This window comes from Tetrao urogallus (assembly GCF_951394365.1).
Source record: "Tetrao urogallus genome assembly, chromosome: 6".
Taxonomy (NCBI): Eukaryota; Metazoa; Chordata; class Aves; order Galliformes; family Phasianidae; genus Tetrao; species Tetrao urogallus.
Genome location: NC_136819.1, coordinates 43,961,622 through 43,979,747, shown reverse-complemented (window position 1 = coordinate 43,979,747; position 18,126 = coordinate 43,961,622). Strand labels below are relative to the sequence as shown.

Here is an 18,126-nt window from a genome sequence, read left to right as displayed (position 1 = left end):
TTTTGAAATATTTTATACTGCTCTAAAAAGGCTTAACCATAATAACTGAGGATTACCATATGGCAATTATCTGAACAAATACCTCATCTTAACAGTGGAAATAACTCAACTGAAGTAAACAGAATTGCTCCAACAAGTTATGATAAGCAGTCATCAAAGCCTTTATTTTCAGTATTTTATATCTGGACTAAACCATTCTAAAACTCAGTAAAGGCAGTCAGCTTGTACTGGGCATTGAGTTCCAACCTTTCCCCCAAGCAGTAAAGACTGAATTACAAATTTGCTACAGCAACATTTCTATATGCTTCTTCACGTAAGTGGTCCAATCCAAGTTAAAATAACTGCTTCATATTATAAACTATTAAGTTAATAATTACCTCACCTGACTAGTTTTAATCACTTTAAGACAGTATTTTTCCTCTCTTTTTTCTTTTTATTTAAAAAACAAACAAACAAACAAACAACCAAATCAAAACTCCCTCGCTGTTTGCTACATTTTGACTTGTCTTACTCCTAGTGCTCATCCACTGCACCAAGAAAGACCACTCCCATAACCAGCAAGTAGGTTGTTTGGCTTACTGCTCTCTTCTCCATTCAACTTATCCCACTTCATTGCACATCTAATGTTCTCAGCTGTGATTAGGCTGTTACTTTCCTCCAGGAAATAAGCAATCTCATTGTGGCATGTGTCAGCACACCATTCAGAGAACTCTGATTTGCTGTGTGCTCCAACACATAGAAGCAATCCAGCTCAGCCTGCCACATGCTCCTCAGGAAACTTCTGGCCTAAAAATGTAGAGATGCCTTAGAAGTACTATAGAGAGTTAGTTTTGATATCTGTTCTTCAGGTCATCATATACTAAGCAGTTTAATCAGGGATCACCATTACACTGGAAAGTGTTTAGCACAAAGCCAAAGTTTCAGGCCTTTCACAGAAACATTGCTTCTCAGTCAGATGAGCAGACCAGGTAACATGGGAAGGTGTGGATTTTCACCTTCGTAGATATCCCATCACAACTGCATCACGAAGGACAAAAGGATTTATTGTATAGTGAATTCAGGGAGAACCACCACAAATACTCCGGGAAAGGAGGGAGGAATTGTAGCAGGGAGATCTTCGCACAAGATGGCCTTCTGTGCACACCAGCAGTGTTACAGAGTTTGGTCTGTGTGACACCTGGAGGTGAGTTTCTGAAAGAGGAAATGGACATCCTGCAGAGAACCTGCTGCCGCACAGCAGTCGGTACCCACAGCAGATACTGGTGGGAGCAGTTCAGACAAGCTGCTCCATGTCAGAACTCCCATTTCCCTGAGCTGTAGCTTTGGCATTTAGGAAACACTGCTCAGCAGATTTTAAATACTTTGCAGACAGTTTGTGCTCCACAGTTTTACTGAGTGACCGCTTGCAGGAGTTTGCTTATTAGGCTCCTGGTAAGAAGAATATTGCCAGAAGAATTCAGAAGCAAACCACACACATTTAAAACTTGTGGGATCTGATACACAGTTACAAACTCACACAAGCCAGCAGCAGGCCATACTTCGCATCACTGCCCTGACATTTTGCATTATTTAAGGTGGCTATAGTTCTAGCTTTCCCAAATGTTTTTTCCTGGTTAATATACATACAAAAACGATTCTAAAAGAACACAAATCCAACAGCAGCCCGCAGCCGTGTTCCACCCCACGTGAAGGCGGGGTCAGAGTATGCACAACTGCTCTTCCTTCCTTTACTCAGTTTAAAAGTAATGTAACTGCCCTAACTCTTCATCTATTGAATAAGAACAATGGCACTTTCCTCCTGCTCTTTGTCTCTCAGTCACACAAGTATTTGTGTAAATGTTACATTATTGTAAACATTCATGTACATTACGCTGTTTTTAATGAATCGTTTTCCACCTCATCTTTTCTATCTCATGTTAGCAGCACTAAAGATATTGCTGTATCTGACTTCACTGCTTTAATTTAGAGCTTCTCAGTGCATGATCAGTTCTATTTTAGGTTTTGTAAAGTTTATTTAATTTGAGAAGTATACTAAGTAGGGTAACATAATTGCATACATTGAAGCCTGTTTTATTTCAGTATTAAAATCTTACTTTGATTTCACGAAGGTTTAACAACATAGAATCATAGAATCACCAAGGTTGGAAAAGACCTGAAAGATCATCCAGTCCAACCGTTCACCTATTCCCAATAGCTCCCACTAAACCATGTCCCTCAACATTTATTTTTAAATCTGTATGTTCACTGTAAATCTGCCACAAAATCCTTTGTATCTGCATCCTAAAAACACAAGGGAAAACTGATGAAGAACAATGTTTTAAATGCAGTGGGCTGCACACATAGCCTTTATTTTTGGAGGCCAACAGGGAACATGAGTAGATACTATCATAGAACCTCTGGAGGGGCATTAAAAGGTCATTCTGTCCATTCCCTGCCCAGTGATGGAATCAAAGTTTGCAGTGCCATTCTTGGGGATGTCTGGTTAACCTGCTCTTAAAGACCTGCAGTGATGGATTCTCACCAGGAAAGCTCCACAACTGACTCACACTGTACTTGTGTTAGGAAATTCTTTACGTGCAATCTGAACTGTCTTTGTTGTCATTTAAGCCCCCCACTAACTTACATCCTAACTTCTGTGCACTCAGTATTAAATCCTTCTTGCAAAGGATTTTCACATATTATACTTTTTGTTATTCAAAAACTCCCTTCTTTCAGCTATTGAAATTCCTGTTTTCTCCCAGTTCTGTAAGTCCTGTCTTCAAGATGTCTGGTCATGCCAATTACTTCCTCCTAGAAGTGCAGCAGCCCAAATATGAAAACTGTTCTGGATAATGCTTTCCAGAACAGAACATAGTAAAAATATTAACTGAAAGCTTCTTCAGACTTTTTTTTTTCTTTTCCTCCCAGCAGCAGTTCTGGACTGCAGACAAGCAGCATGCCCCTGCAGAGCCCCATTAGATACATTCTTGTATTCTGACAGTGATCCAGTGAAAATTGTTTATAAAATAGAATTTCCAACTGCTCCCTTTTCATCGTGATCACAGGACCATTTCCAGTACGCTTCTTTCCTATACAACTCAAATCTATAACTAATTTAAAATTTAGACATATTGGTCCTGTCCTCTTTCTACACTTGAGGCAGTATCACAAGAATCTTTTGTCTGAGAAATTCCTAGCCTGCCTTCATTTTTCTTTATTTTTGGTTCCTTTGAGATTGCACACTGCAAATCTCTGAATTTAATAAAACTTTTGCACTTGAAGACCCTTGGTTTTATCTTCTTCCTTCTCCTCTATAGATTAATGAACTTTGCCACTTTGTGGTCACAGAAGCTGTCTTCTACATTTACACTGCAGCTAGGTTAGAGTCAAATCTAGGCAGTTTCCTCTTAAGTTGCTTTTATGTTTGAAGAACTTGTAGGAGAATTTGTGCTCATCTCCCAGCACATAAACTTGCAACTAGGTAAATTCCCTACTGGGATCAAGTCCCATGCCCTGGACAAAAAAAGTCTCATCTTGATCTTCTTGAGAGAGCATAATTCATAAAATTATTTCCTCTGCAGATTTCAGAATGCTTTTAAGTACTTATTTTGAGGAGAGAACCTATGTCAAAAAAGCTGCAGTCAGCATTGCTGACAGTGGTGTGTTGTACTGATTTTGCACCTTCGGGGTGCCCACCTTTACATTACTATGGTGGGATTTAGTAATCTAATTTTCAACACCACCAGTATGATTATGAACTTTTGCACTTGGAATCTCAACTTTTTTTTCTGGGAAGAGAAAAAGATGGGTTAGGATACATTAATTCATCTGATCTAGTTTGGATATCTTCTGTAAAGTGGGATGACTTGGAGATCACTTGGAGACTGATGAGACGTAATGAAATGTACACACGAGAACTCACTTGGCCTTTCCCTTAATCTTGTGGCTCACTCCTATGCTGTTTAAGCTTCTGTCCAAGACAGAATGTGCTATGCTACCATGCCTATGCACTTTTAGATCAAGTTTATAAATGGCACAAAACATGATTTCTGTGACTTCATTTCAAACTTCTTTCCCACTGCATCGTTTGCTTGATGTGAAAGTTCTGCTTAGATCTGCATATATGTCAGTGGTAACTCTTTCATCATAACCATCATTCTCCTCTCTACATTTTTGTTTTACATCTTTTCTTTATACAGGTCTGTTACACATGAATCAATAACTACTACAGTGAACCAATCACTTACTTGGGGAAATAAGTCCTTCACACGTGGAGAACATTCTAAGTTTTACTGACAGATCCAATCCTAGGCTGGTGGCAATAAGATGCTAAGTGAATTAATGATCATTTGGTAGCCTCTGAAACAAACAGAATCACAGAATCCTTAGAGTTGGAAGGAACCTTCAAAGGCCATTTAGTCCAACTCCCCTGCAAGGAACAGGGTTATCCACAGCTAGATCAAGTTGCTCAGAGCCTGATCTAGCCTCACCTTGAAATTTTCCAGGGATGGGGCATTCACCACATCTCTGGGCCACTGTTCCAGTGCCTTATCACCCTCACTGTAAAAGACTTTTTCCTTATATCCAACCTAGATCTACCTTCTTTAAGCTTGAAGCCATTTCCCCTGGTTCTGTTACCACAGATCCTTCTTTCCTTTTAGGCATTGAAACGCCGCTATCAGGTCATCTCTCAGCTTTTTCTTCTACAGGCTGAAAAGCCTCAGCTCTCTCAGCCTGTCCTCATAGGAGAAGTGTTCCATTCCACGGATCATTTTTGTGACCCTTGTCTGGATGCGCTCCAAAGGTCTGTCTCAACTTACCAGCAACTTCCCTGGAGCATCACCCTGAGCATCTTCCTTGGCAAACAGAACACAGGGAGAGAGAGATAAAAAATACAGGATGTGAAGTCAAGAGCCTCTTGCTCCAGAGGTGCCTTTCCTGAACAGCCCCCTCAAGCCCAAAGGAAGGGAATTGGTCCCATAGTTGTCTCTAAAAGCATGTCTTTTAGGCTCTCAGGTCTATCAGATTAGTACTGCTTGAATTCAGGCTTTAAACTTGTCTTGCAACTAACACAAGCCTTTTTCACATGCACTAGGAAAAACACCTTCCTGTTAAAGTATTAGTACAAGAGAGGAAACATTTTTCCAGGCTTTTTTTTTTTATTATTATTTTTTTTTTTTTTTTTTTAACTCTATCAGTTGCCTGCATGTCAAACAAACCTCCTTGTTTTTTGCTGCTTCTAATTTCATATTTTCTGGTTGTTTTCTGCTTCCTCTTGTTGGCACTGAGCAATCCTTGTTGTTCCTCTTTCTTCTGCAGCTCCATTTTAAAGACACATAGTAAGAGAGTATTTCAATCTTTAATTAAAATCCTCTTGGCACTCTTAATGCAACTGCTACATTATTTGGGAAAAACAAAACAAAACAAAACAAAACAAAAAGGAAAGCAGCCCCACTCTATTTACACAATGAATGCAGCCGGCAGAAGTGTTTCAATACCTTCTGGGAAAAAAAAAAAACAACAACCAACAACCTCTAAAGCAATCAGTGGAACATTTTTTTCACCTTGTTTCGTTCGTATTTATAAAATATGAAAAGTATGAAAAATCCTCCCTTCTAAATTTAATATCCTTGCTGATTACTACTTATTTCACCAGACATGCTTTTCATTTTAAATTAACCATACAGTTATTGAGACATTAATTACTGCAATAATGTTTTTACGCAGTCCTTTCTCATACACTATTTCTGCTTATCAGAATTCAATTTCTGCACTGAAAGTGTGAGACCTTGGAAATCTACCAGCCTCTGTCATCTTGCAAGCTAATCATTTTTAAAGTTTGCCAAAAGGGAAAAGACATCAGACATGGCATTCAGTTTCTTGCATTCCGCATTTCCAGCATACAAGTGGAATTACGATCGTCAGGTCAGAGACTGCAGGATGAGTGGATTCAAGGGGAGAGTGGGTGTTGTACCAGCTCAAGTAGTCATGACCTGCTCTGACATTTGGGCTATTTCCGTTCTTCAAGAAGCTCTACAACTAAGGAAGGCAGGAGAATCATTGGTTCTTGTTGGAAATAAATAAATAAATGGGGTTTATGTGTATATATACATATTGTGTATATATATAAATGTGCAATCTTTAGGACTTTTGCTTAGGAGTATGGCAAGATGACAAAAAGCACTTTGTACCCAGGAAAGGATTCAGAAGCTCAGTGGCTCCAGGAGCACAATCTGGTCCCTGCAGGCACCTGTTCTGTCATACCTCGGAGAAGCTCAACACCTCAGAAGAACGCCTGAAACAGCCCCCATCTGAACAAGGAGATACTCACAGGAGCCTCCATCAGCGGGAGCAATCTTGGGGAAACACATCTTGGAGTCAGTAAAGGAGCCATGAAACTGAAAGTTATGTGCAACCACCCTCCACAAAATGCAGGTGAAAAAGTATGCATTTGCAGGTGAAAAAGCCATGCCCTCAGCAAGTATAGTCAGAATGGGAGAGGGGACAGAGCAGGGAACCGAAACCCAAACTTCTCCTCTAAGGGCAGAACTTTATACACACACTTTATATAAGAGCTGTGTGCCCCCATTTTTAAGGAAAGAGAGGGATTTCATTAAAGGAAAATGTGCAAGGGCTTCCATTCAGGTCAGAGTTCAGGGTCAGGTGCTATCTTTTGAAGTTCATGATTAGAAAACTAATGTTCATGGACAAGAGCCATGGGACAAAACAAAGCAAAGAGATGACATTACCTTTTACTAATGAATGAGGGGCACAGATACAAGCATGACTAAAAGCACTGACTTCTATTGCTTGTCTCTGAACAGTAGGACACACACATGCACAACTTTGCTGAAGTGCTGTCTCAGCAAGAAGAAAACTGCAGAGTCCACCGTAAGAAAAATCCAGAACGAGTCTATGAAAAGCAAAACACAACTGTGAGCTTATCTCATTGTCCCACCTGGGATTACTCGGTCTCAGTTACAGCTCACTGGCTAAAGCAGGTCACTGTTTTGAATTATTAGAACTGTTTGCAGCATAAACAGTATTGAAAGAAGGAAAATGTTATCTGTAAGAACAATGTACCTAGAGTTGCACAAGTTCAAGTAGTTTAGACATGCAGATCGGGTTCAGTTGGTAACGGCACGTCCCTCGCCTCTGTGTCACCAGGCCCTTGGCTACCAGTGGAGCACACAGGGCAGCTGCCACCCTTTGACTCACAGTACAGATGGTACCGAGGCAGTAACCTGAAGGCTGCAGGCTGTAGCTCTCTAGTTTGCACGACTTGGTGTTTTGCTAGGCATTCCTCCCCATTCTTTTTTATTTTTGGCTGTAATGTCCTTCAATAGTAGGTATTTCCCACAACAAAATCTCACCTCCTGGGCCACAAGCAATGCATCAGGGGACAAATCTCAATTTATCCTGCACCAAGACTGTATGCCTCCAGAACAACGTGCTGCAGCTTCTTGCAGAGAGGAAGCAGTCTAATTTTATCAGTTTTTCCAGAAAACGCAACTCAGTTCGTGAAAATGATATAACTTCCTCCTTTGCCTCACTTTCCACAAGCAGTTCACTCAGAAAACACAAGAAGCAATGGGCACAAACTGAATACCCTCTTTTGCTGTGAGGATGGTCAAACACCACACATTCACCATATCAGACACCAGTTTGATCAGTTACTTTCTTTAGGCTATCCCTTCACTACAAGATATATTTTAATTCTTTCAGAGTTAAAACAACCAGCTTTTTATCAGTACCACGATATTGGCTGAGGTATTAGGAGGAAGTTCTTCACACAGAGGGTGGTGATGCACTGGAATAGGTTGCCCAAGGAGGTTGTGGATGCCCCATCCCTGGAGGCATTCAAGGCTCTGGGCAGCCTGGTCTGGTGGTTGGTGATTCTGCACATATCAGGGGGGTTGAAACTTGATGATCATTGTGGTCTTTTCAACCCAGGCCATTCTATGATTCCTTCTTAGAAAGGGAAACAAATTCCTTTTGATTTTGTTATTTGCAAAAAGACAGATGTACATGAGATAAGTAGACATTAATGATAAGTTCTTCACTTGATGCAACTGAAGTCAATAACTGGGGTTTTTTTGTTTGTTTGTTTGTGTTTCAAAAAGCAGAGGAGGATGTGCTGCAAATACCCCATGCTGCCAGCCCTCTGTATCACTCAGGGGGAGCAGCATCCACCTATTTCAAGTGGAATTGAGGATGTCAAGGTGATTCATAGTAGAATGACAAGCAACGATCCAATACTCAAGCATCTCCCTGCCTCCTGGAGCGACTACTGTCCCAAGTTACCACAGACGTCCTATGAGTGCCAGTTGATAGCTGGGATCTTAAAGTCCAAAACTGCCAACCACCTGGAGCCTACCAACTGCTGTACCCTTCAATATAGAAGTGGCATTCACTGAAGTGCGAACCAAGACTCAGGTTTTCTATTACTTACTAGCCTATGGAAGATTTTCTTTATGCAACATGAAACAATTTCATCAGAGAACACTGAGAGTCTCTGCTTAAAATTACTGCTCAGATTGGTGGTTGGTTGGTTGCATTCTGCTGAGACACAGAGATGTTGCTTCAAGCCCTTGATAAGAAAGAAACTGCTTTGATCTCTCAGACGTTACTACCTCTTGATTTCTAAGCAAAAGAGGCAGTACATCATCACAGAACCATAGGGTAGCTTGGGGCAGAAGGGACCTTAAGGATCATTCAGTTCCAGTTTCCCTGGACAAGGGCTGCAACCCATTAGATGAGGATGCCCAGGGCCTCATCCAACTTTGTCTTATTATGTGGGAAGTGAAACACATCTAACTTGGAAAACAAAGTGGGTTCATGGAAGAGTCTGCAACATACATGGCCTGTGTGGAGCCAGACATTGGACTCAATGATCCTTGTAGGTTCCTTCCAGTTCAGGATATTTTATGATTCATTTACACGCTTGGGCTCCTCCCAGCAGGTAGCTGCTTTCATTGATGGAGAGGCTTTGCCTCTATCTTTCTCAGGATCTGTCTAGCACAGGTCATCTCCCAGTGGGCATGGTGGCTGCCTTTTTAAACTTCTAATCTTTCCACTATATGGATAATCTGAGTGCTTAATGCAGGATCACACTAAGCAAAAGACACATCAAAGAGAGGAGTTACAGGTTGAATAAAGCCTTTTACAGAACAAACTTTAAATTACTAAACTAAAACAAACTAATTATGCTTATTAGTCTATTATTAGTCTATTTTATTAGCTCTGTTGAGTTTCGTATTTTCTCGACAAATGAATATAGGTCAGTTATATTTATTTTCAAACCACTGACTCTGCACTGATATCAAAAGCTGATATCTGGGTGAGAAATATTTTATGTGAGACTTAATTAAAAGACAGTATCATCCTCTTAGATATTACAAATCTCTTTTCTTTCCTCTCAGAGACAAAACCCCACAGTGATAAACTTTGCAGTTCAGGTACAAGCAAGCAGTTAATGCTACAGGTAATGCCTCAGCAATGTTTTAGCAGTATACCAAAGTGGTTGGATTTTCCTTACTTACTGCAGAAGTAAATACATTTACATTGAAATACATTTACAGTACGGTAACAAAATAATTTTCACCAGGTGGATGAGAAAAAAATAATATAGAATTTATAGAAGAAATAAAAGATGGCTGCTTTTGCAACAATTTACCTGCCAAATCAAAATATTTGATACCAGTAAATAGTACAAACACTGGAAGATAAAAGGAATGTACTACAACAGCACTGATTCCTGAAGAAGTGTTCTTAGCTGAAAACTAAATGTTACTTAGCTGTCGAAATGGCTGTAGCCACCAGAAGAACAGACTGAAAAGCACAAGAAAGAATCCTCCCAGTTCCCTCAGCCCAGCAAGATCCCAGATGGACTCGTGCATCGATTTTGAGGCACTGTAATGGGACATGAAAGAAGATGTGGCCATTCAGAAGGGGCCAAGAAGAGAGACACACTGTTGATCAGAGATGTGTAAAACACAGCCTAGCATTAGGAACAGCCACAATACAGTTAATAAAAACAAATGTGTGCTTGCAGAGCACACAGGAGAAAGCACCTGTGTGGTGCAGCCTTGGGGAAGTGACAAAAATCACCCGGAGAGTCCTGCCTGCCACAGGCGAAGTGATGGAACACACAGCTAGCCTCACAGAACAGCCACACTTCTGGGAAGGTTAAGGAAGAGTGATGCCAGTGATAAGATAGTCAGCACTGACAGGACTAAGAAAGAATGACGAAACTGATAAAACTGGGAAAACAACACCACTGGTGAGACTGAGAGCAAAGCCAGGCCAAAAGAAGGCACAGGATGTAAAACTTCAGAGTACTGACTATATACAATGTGAAGGAAAATGGTTCTCCATGGCATCATCTGCAGAAACACAGTGCTAAATTGTAGGCAATGGGAATCAGCAAATCAGAGGAATTACTAGGAAGTGTGACTGGCTAAGTGGTGCTTATCCTTAAAGTAATTACAGCTAATGAGACCACAGAGACTCTGCTTCCCTTAACAATCTCCGTATACAAGAAAAAATAAATATTAACACTCACAACAACCGGCACCAAGTATTACAGGTGATTAACTGCATCACTGTTAAGCGCTTTTATAATACTGTGGTTCTCTGGATTGGGAAAAGACAGAAAGGACACATTGCTACAGCCCTTGTGCAAAAAAAAAAAAAAAAAAAAAAAAAAAAAAAAAAAAAAAAAAAAAAAAAGGCGTCCTCTGTGTTTAAAGAGAACAGGACAAAAACATGGGAAATCGCTGAGTTTCAATAAGGTACATAATGGGAAAAAGTGTTTTTCTTATGAGTGTGATGATGCACTGAGTTTGATTCCTTGTGGGATCTCCAACATTGCAAGTTCTAAAACACCAGCTTGTTCAAACACCTGTGGGGAAGTAACTGCACAATGGGTGCCTCCCCTTGGAGCAGAGGTGGAGCAGGGAACATGTGGTCCCAACTCTGTTCCCTGTGATTCTATTGCAATAGAAATCATTAGGCTCACCAACATACTTCAGTCATACACCAAACTAACATTACAGGAGATTTCTCAAACACAGTTCTCAAATACCGACTGAACAACGTTATAAAGTCATTTTAAAGCAGTAGCTCAGCAAAACATGTAAGGATGCTTCTGAGGTCTTCCAGACTGAAGATGTGACGGCCCTGAGTAGCACAAAGCCAACCTGACTGCATCATTCACCACCAAATTATCTCCAGCTTAAGGAACCCGGTGCCGAGGAAGGCTGGGCAGAACCACGGGCAGTACCCAGCTGTAACACCTGGCCGGGCCAACGCTCGCCCACAGTACGTAGGGTGAGGCGTCCCGCCTGCAGCCAGGGAGCACGCGGTAACAGAGACTGCTGGAAGAATTGCTGCCGCCCCTCAGAGCGTTTCTTGTGTGGAGGGAAACAGATTTGAATTGGAAATGCTGTTAACAAAAAGCGGCACCCACGCTTACCGCGGCGGTAACCGCGCAGACCGCCGCCCGCACACAGCCCCTCTGCCGACAGCCCCCGAGCGCTGCAGCCAGCCCCTTCCACCGCCGCGCTTCCCTCTTCCGCGTCTTCGCGTTCCCCCATTGCCCCCCCCCGGAGCTCCTCGGCCCGACCCCGCTCGGTTCGCTGGCGGAGCAGCGCTACACACGCACCTGTTGGCCGACACCAACACCGAGGAGCGGCCGCCGCCCGCCCCGTCCGACCCGCACCGCCACGCGGCGGGGAGAAGCCGCTCGCCGGCACTCACCGATCGTGGAAACGACGGTGCCCACGAAGTAGAAAGCGCCGGTGAAGTCCCAGCGGGGCCGGATGTCATCGACGCGGATGCCGGCCACGCTCGCCTCCTCATACTCGCGGAGGAAGTCGCGGAGCTCAGCGCGGCTGAGGTTGTGGCGGCGGGTGAAGTTCTGCAGCCGCTCCTCCCAGCGCTGCTTGGCCCGCCGCTCGCCGGGCAGCTCGATGGCCGAGAAGACGGCCGCGCCGCACAGCATGTACAGCGCGATCAGCACCGCCAGCAGCAGGAACCGCGCGTTGTCCGCGTTCAGTCGCCCCGCGCCCGAGCAGCAGCAGCCGCCACCGCCGCACGCCATCCTCCGCCCCGCGGCACCGCGCCGCTACGTCGGGGCCCTCCCGCCGCCAGGCATCGCGGCGCCGCCCGCACCTCGCAGCCCCTCAGCGCCGCACGGGCCGCGGCGAGTTTCATATCCCCTTCGTTCCCCCGCCCCGAGCGCGTCGGAGAGGGGCGCAGGGACACCGCCAAGCGCCTCCTGCCCGCCCGCCCGCCGCTAGCCTGCCGAGGGGGCGGCGGCACCGCGCTCGCCCCGCCGCCTCGGTCCCCGCTCTCTACGAGGCGCCCCTGAGAGAAGCTCCCTTCGGCCGACGCCCACACGCGCCGAGCCGGCACCTGTCGCTGCCCCGCGGCCTCCGGCCCGCAGGGGGGCGGCCTCCCCGCCCCGCCGCTGCCTGGCTGAGGGCTCGGGCAGCTGTCAGGAGCCCGCGGGTGTGAGTGCTCCGGCGGGCGCCGTGCAGTGCCGCAGCACCTCGGGACTGCTACAGGAACCCGAAGTTGGCGTCCTCGTGCCGTGAGAGCACGAAACAGTACTGCACGTTGCCGAAAGAAGGCGCCTCTGTCGTTACAGGTTCTCTCCTCAGCAACTTCTCTGCGTTTTCCCGCGCCCTGCCTTCGAAGGAGCCGTGTGTGGAACACAGACGCGGATCTTCAACTCGAGTGCAGAGCAGAGTTGTGTTATTTTCGGTGTCGGAGCGCTCACGATCAAAACCTTCTGTAGAAATAAGCACGGTGCTGAATCCTACCTCAGAACAGTGGGGTGTTGGCACTCAGCTCTGCAGAACATATTTGTATAGTACCACATTTTCTCTCCAGTGAAAGACGTGATGCGTGTATTTTGTTTTAGAAAGTAGATTAGCGAGATATTACTACCTGCCATTCTTTGCCCCCCCCCCCCTTTCCCACTAATTACGTTGCAGCACAAGTGCGATAGGAATTCAGATATGGGTGGTTCCACAAGTCCCTTAACAACAGGCAGTGGCACACCCGCTGTAAGCTGCGTCCCGGCTCAGGGCCCGGGCTGCGTTTGCACCTTAGGCCTGGGTCCTGGTTTTTGAGAGAGGAGCCACATTGCACCACACACCAACAGCTGAGGATGAGGGAGATCCAAACTTCCTCTTTGTTTTTCCTATGTATTGTCGCTCATAGGCAACATGTAACTCATTATATTGCAGGGTTGTTTTTTTTCCCCTCTTCATTAGTCTTCACACTGAGCATTTGGCAGTTAAAATTAGTAGTGATGCTAGAAGACAATAAACAGCTAAAAAGAGGAAGACTAAACACCAGATTTACCCAACTGTACCAAGTGCAAAAGGTAACCACATGCATCTGTAGGAAATGCCACTGTACCTTTAATATTATTGACAGTTTTTGTTAGAGGAAAATAAGTTTATTGCCCTGCTCTGCCAATCAGAAAGCAGATAGCCCAACATCAGTGCTGTCCTAGCAGGGGCAGCAGAATGGACTGATCATCCCATTTCTATCCACCATTTTCTGAGGTAGCTTGAATAAGCACAGTAGGAGCAACAAGCCTTTACCTGCTCATATCCATAGTATCAACTGATCAAAGGAACAGGAAGAACAATCACAAAGAATGATCCACTGCCATGTTAGTGTTGTGTTGGCCTTCTGGGTACAGAGATCATTACGTTCATACAAGTAGAGAACACATGGCATATTTCTGAGAGACAATGAAGTGTACTACTATCACTGGGCATCAAAAATTGCAAGTTTTGTCAAATCTAATAAAAACGTGAAATCTTCACTAAATTAAAGTATTACAAAGGTTGTGTGGTGATTTAATCTCTTGAGAGAGCAGCCTTTTTTAAGGATTTTCTTTCTACTTGGGACTGAGCAAATATGGGGCTTCAGGACTGGAACCCTGAAGTGGAAAATGAAAAGATGGATAACAGATACCACAAGTAGGACACCTTTTATTGTTTTAAGCTCCTTTTCTTCTTTTACATTCATTTTTAAAATTAAGGTGCTTTTATTTTAAATAACAATTTCCTGTAAAAAAAAAATAATAAGGCACTCTCCCCATTGGTGGAAAAATTTGAGTAGAATAGGAACAGTGTAAAGATGCAGTTGGTCATGCAGTTGCTCACCTTGAGTGTTTAAGCACAGTTGAATTAAAAAATACAATGTATTCATTGGCATAAGATATCTTTTAGCTTCAGAAAAAAAATAAAAAACAAGACGAAACATTTTGATGATAATTAGATTAACCCCAAGCCCAAATTAACATGCTGAGAGACTGAAGTGATTAAGTTAAGTATACCCATTTGTGGTATCGCTGTCAGGAAATGTGCTACGTTTGCCTTACACACCTCAGCACCACCAACACAGTTTCACTGTGTTTACCTGTGCAGGCTTTTAGAGATAAAATCAATCGGTGGAGTGAGGTTTAGTATAATTGTAAATAGTAGAAGAAAAAAAAACAAACAAAAAACCCAAGGTATTTACTTGGTCTGTTGATATTGTTAAATGATAAGACTCAGACAGAGATTTGGTTTCTGTATCTCACTGATAGTGGCAATATTTTTTAACTAAGCATCACATTCAGAAGTTATAAGCTTAACTAAAATGCACTGCTTCTCTTTGGAGAAGCTGTACAAGAGCTGCAGCTTACTCCTGTGCAATTTTTATATGTAATGAAGTACCTTGCTAGGGAAGTAAAGCAAATAGTCCTCCCTCCGCTACTTCTGAGGCTGAGTAAAACTTATTTCAAAACTTCATAACCTTGACATTAACAAAAAATCTGAAACTAAAGAAAGCCTTCATAAATATGTGACACTGGCATAAAGTAGGCTAAATATTTCAATATGCCTGTTGCATTGCTAAGTTTCAAAGAGATTGCATCTGGGGGAGTCCTACTGAACATGATATCACTTCTTGCCTTTATCTACCTATTTGTATCTTTCACAAAGCAGATGCTTAGCAGCAAATATGACAACCTGGTTGTACAAAAAGACTTTCAGAAATGAGAAATGTGACTACATCATCCGTCTTTTTAAAATCAGTTACTAAAATGGAAGGATAATCATATTTTAGACTTAGAGAAGATAATCTTTCATTTGTGCTTAGAGCTATAGCAGTTATTTTCATTTTTCATTTGAATATTACCTCTTGGTACATGAGGCATGATGTGAGGCAGAGTCGGGACTCAATAGTCCTCACAAGAGATTCCTCAAGAGCCCTTCTCAAGAACAACCAGACCTTTTTTGGAAGCCACTTCACAGTTGCTTACTTACCCACTTCCTAGTAATAGCCTTAGTAGAAAGGAAAGAAGGCAGAATTCAGTAAAAATAATAAAAAGCCACTACATATAACAATTATTTCTGCAAGAAGAGCAACATGTGGTCACACAAGGCATCACAAGAAGGATGCATGCTTCCACAGAGGATTTTTCAGAAAGTACAGACTGTTTTCTTACTCTGCAGAATATTGTCGCATTGTAATAGCTTACATACACGTGTTACATAGGTTATAAAAGAAAGCACCAAACAAATCACCTCAACTTTACTCTTTCCAACTTCAAGAGAACAGAAGGAAAGTCACAAGGAGAGAGCACGATGCATGCAGTTAGTGCCAAAACTCTGTGCATTTCAGTACAGTCAGAACTTCACAAAGCAGGATGCTGTTTTAAGAACCATAGGAGCAAGAGTTACCACAAAAGTATTTGAAAGAAAAAGGCAATTTAAAAGAAATTAGATTTAGGCAACTAGTCAACATATAATGCCCAGAGATCATGTAAAAATCACTAAAAAGATTCCCAGATTGCTCTTGAAATCATGTACAGTGGTGATTTGCATGTTAAGGAAGAAACCTCTTCATACAAAACAACTTCCATATGGTCAGAACAGAGTCAGAGCATTAGTAGAATCAATTTTGATAAATGAAGCAGAAGACCCAATATATTACAGGAGGATAAGACCTGTACATTAAAATAGAGAATTATTTCTGATTGTACTCATCTCCTTTCAACACTTTCTGTATTTTCACTATGTTTTCTGCTTTTGCCCTTCATTTATAATTGGTCAGAATAAAAGAAATTCTATTGTAAAGAGAAGTAGTGGTGTGACTAATGCCATCTTTTGCCTACAATTCTGACAGTTTGGGTCACAGTGATTAATCCTACAACTGTAAAATCTCATTGATTTCTTTAATGCAAATAGGATTACAATATTACAGAGAACAGTAACAGTACCCAGCCAAACTTAGTTACATATGTCAGGTGCTGTTTTAGCTTGGGCTAATTTGTTTTCTCCTTTCCTTCATCCGTAGCATCACCTCCTGAATATTAGGGCCCCAACTTTGTTCAGACAATGCTGAAATCCAGTCTTCTAGATAAAAATGATTATTTGCAGTTCAGCTACTTATTAGATTCAAGAGAATCTGATGTGAAAACAGCAAAATTGTGGGAAAAAAATACATGAAACAAACAATTAGGGTGATAGGAAAAATGGAATTTTAAAGCACTCTGTCAAAATGGAATCTTAAGAGAACAATAAATGTTCTCAAGTTTGTTCTGATTGATCAGTATTTTCTGGCTAAAGGTGTTTTCAAAAGTTTTCCGTTCACTTCTAACATGTCATCCATCAAGTCTATACGTGTTTGGATGCACAGGACTGGTTGCAAAAGCACACGACTACCTTGGCACTTCACTTTCTTCAAAACAAGTATTACCTATTGTTCTGGGAGAGTGAAAGTTAAAATCAAATTACATGCATGTGTGTCAACTGAGCTCAAACTCTACTTGGAACATTAAACCACATACTGGTAAGCGAACTTAAGCAAACCAACTCTTTTGTACAAGTCTGCCACCCAGCAGTGCCTCAGATAGCATACTTTAACTGTTTTCTCCCCCTCCTACCCCCCAGCTTCCTCCTCCAGCCTAGTTGCTATGCCCAAGGCCTTGCTCATACAATGAGGTGCAATGAACCATGCCCTTGGCGCAGGGCTGCTAACAATTAAGGTATCACAAGATACAGGTAAGGACCCGTCTCTGGTTGCTTTGGATAACAGCCACACGATAAAAAGATTTCATGAGTTTTCTAACAGAACGGATCACTTTGTTCCCATTGAAGGGCTTCAGAATGATCTTCTGATAGTGGATTAGATGAGCCCTGGAAAGCTGAAGTTGAAACATGCCAAGTTCCTAGAGTTCCTAAGATAGCAAAGCAGCAGCACTTCATAGCATTTGCTATATGCCTTTGTAAAAACACACCTCACTTTATGATAACTCTTGAATGAAACAGACAGACATTAGGCAAACACTGGGGAGCAGCACACCCCCCATTGTAGCCCACATCACCCTGGAGAATGATAATACAAAATGAAAGAGACAACAGTGGAACTGCTACCTAGTCAGATCATTTAAAATCAAAAGGGAATAATAAACGAAATAGTGCACAGTGAAGTAAGATTTTGGGGCTGCAGGACCATAACATATTTAAGACTACTTTTGAGCACCCAAGCTTGCTTAAATTAGTGTTTTTGACTGCACTTGTGTCTGCAAATGGAAAAAACCAAAAAACCCACGAGATCAGTAAATAACTGATGTGACATGCTGCAAGAAGCCAAACCCATTAGTAATAGAGCTTGCACTAGAAGTGATGGTTAATAAAGCAAGTGTATACTCTTGGAAGATGGAACAAAAGACAGAACAAAGGATACATAAACAAGGTTGACTTTATTTAAACTTAACACAATTTTTTTTTAAGAGGTGCTGAGGCCAACTGGTAGACTCTCAATAACATTTAAATCCACTACTGCTAAAAATACTGAGAGAATGTCTGAGGACAGTCTGCTTTCAGTCTTGAAAAGTATACTGGAAAGAGAACTAATGAGAAGACATACAAAAAGTTACTTTTAAAAATGCAGTTACAAGTTCATTTATTGTTACGAATTCTTCAAGAATCTCTCCATTATCAACATTTACCTTTCAACTTCAACATAGCCTTTTTAGCAGACATTACAGCTTTAAGAAAGAAATAAGCAGTCTTGCATTAGTCTTGCAGGCTCAGTGTCAGCAAGAGAAACATCACAAAACACTGGAAACAT

The 18,126-nt window shown here is 42.3% G+C and overlaps 1 protein-coding gene across 1 annotated transcript in view; it reads right to left on the bottom strand.

Annotated features, from left to right (window-relative positions):
* KCNK13 (potassium two pore domain channel subfamily K member 13) overlaps window positions 1-12,082 on the bottom strand; it is a gene marked incomplete at both ends in the record, with an annotated part of 51,138 nt that extends 39,056 nt beyond the window's left edge. Inside the window, one exon of the mRNA XM_079536879.1 lies at window positions 11,740-12,082. Within this exon, the coding sequence (XP_079393005.1) occupies window positions 11,740-12,082 (343 nt within the window). The remainder of the gene's footprint in view (window positions 1-11,739) is intronic.
* Between the last annotated feature and the right edge of the window lie 6,044 nt (window positions 12,083-18,126).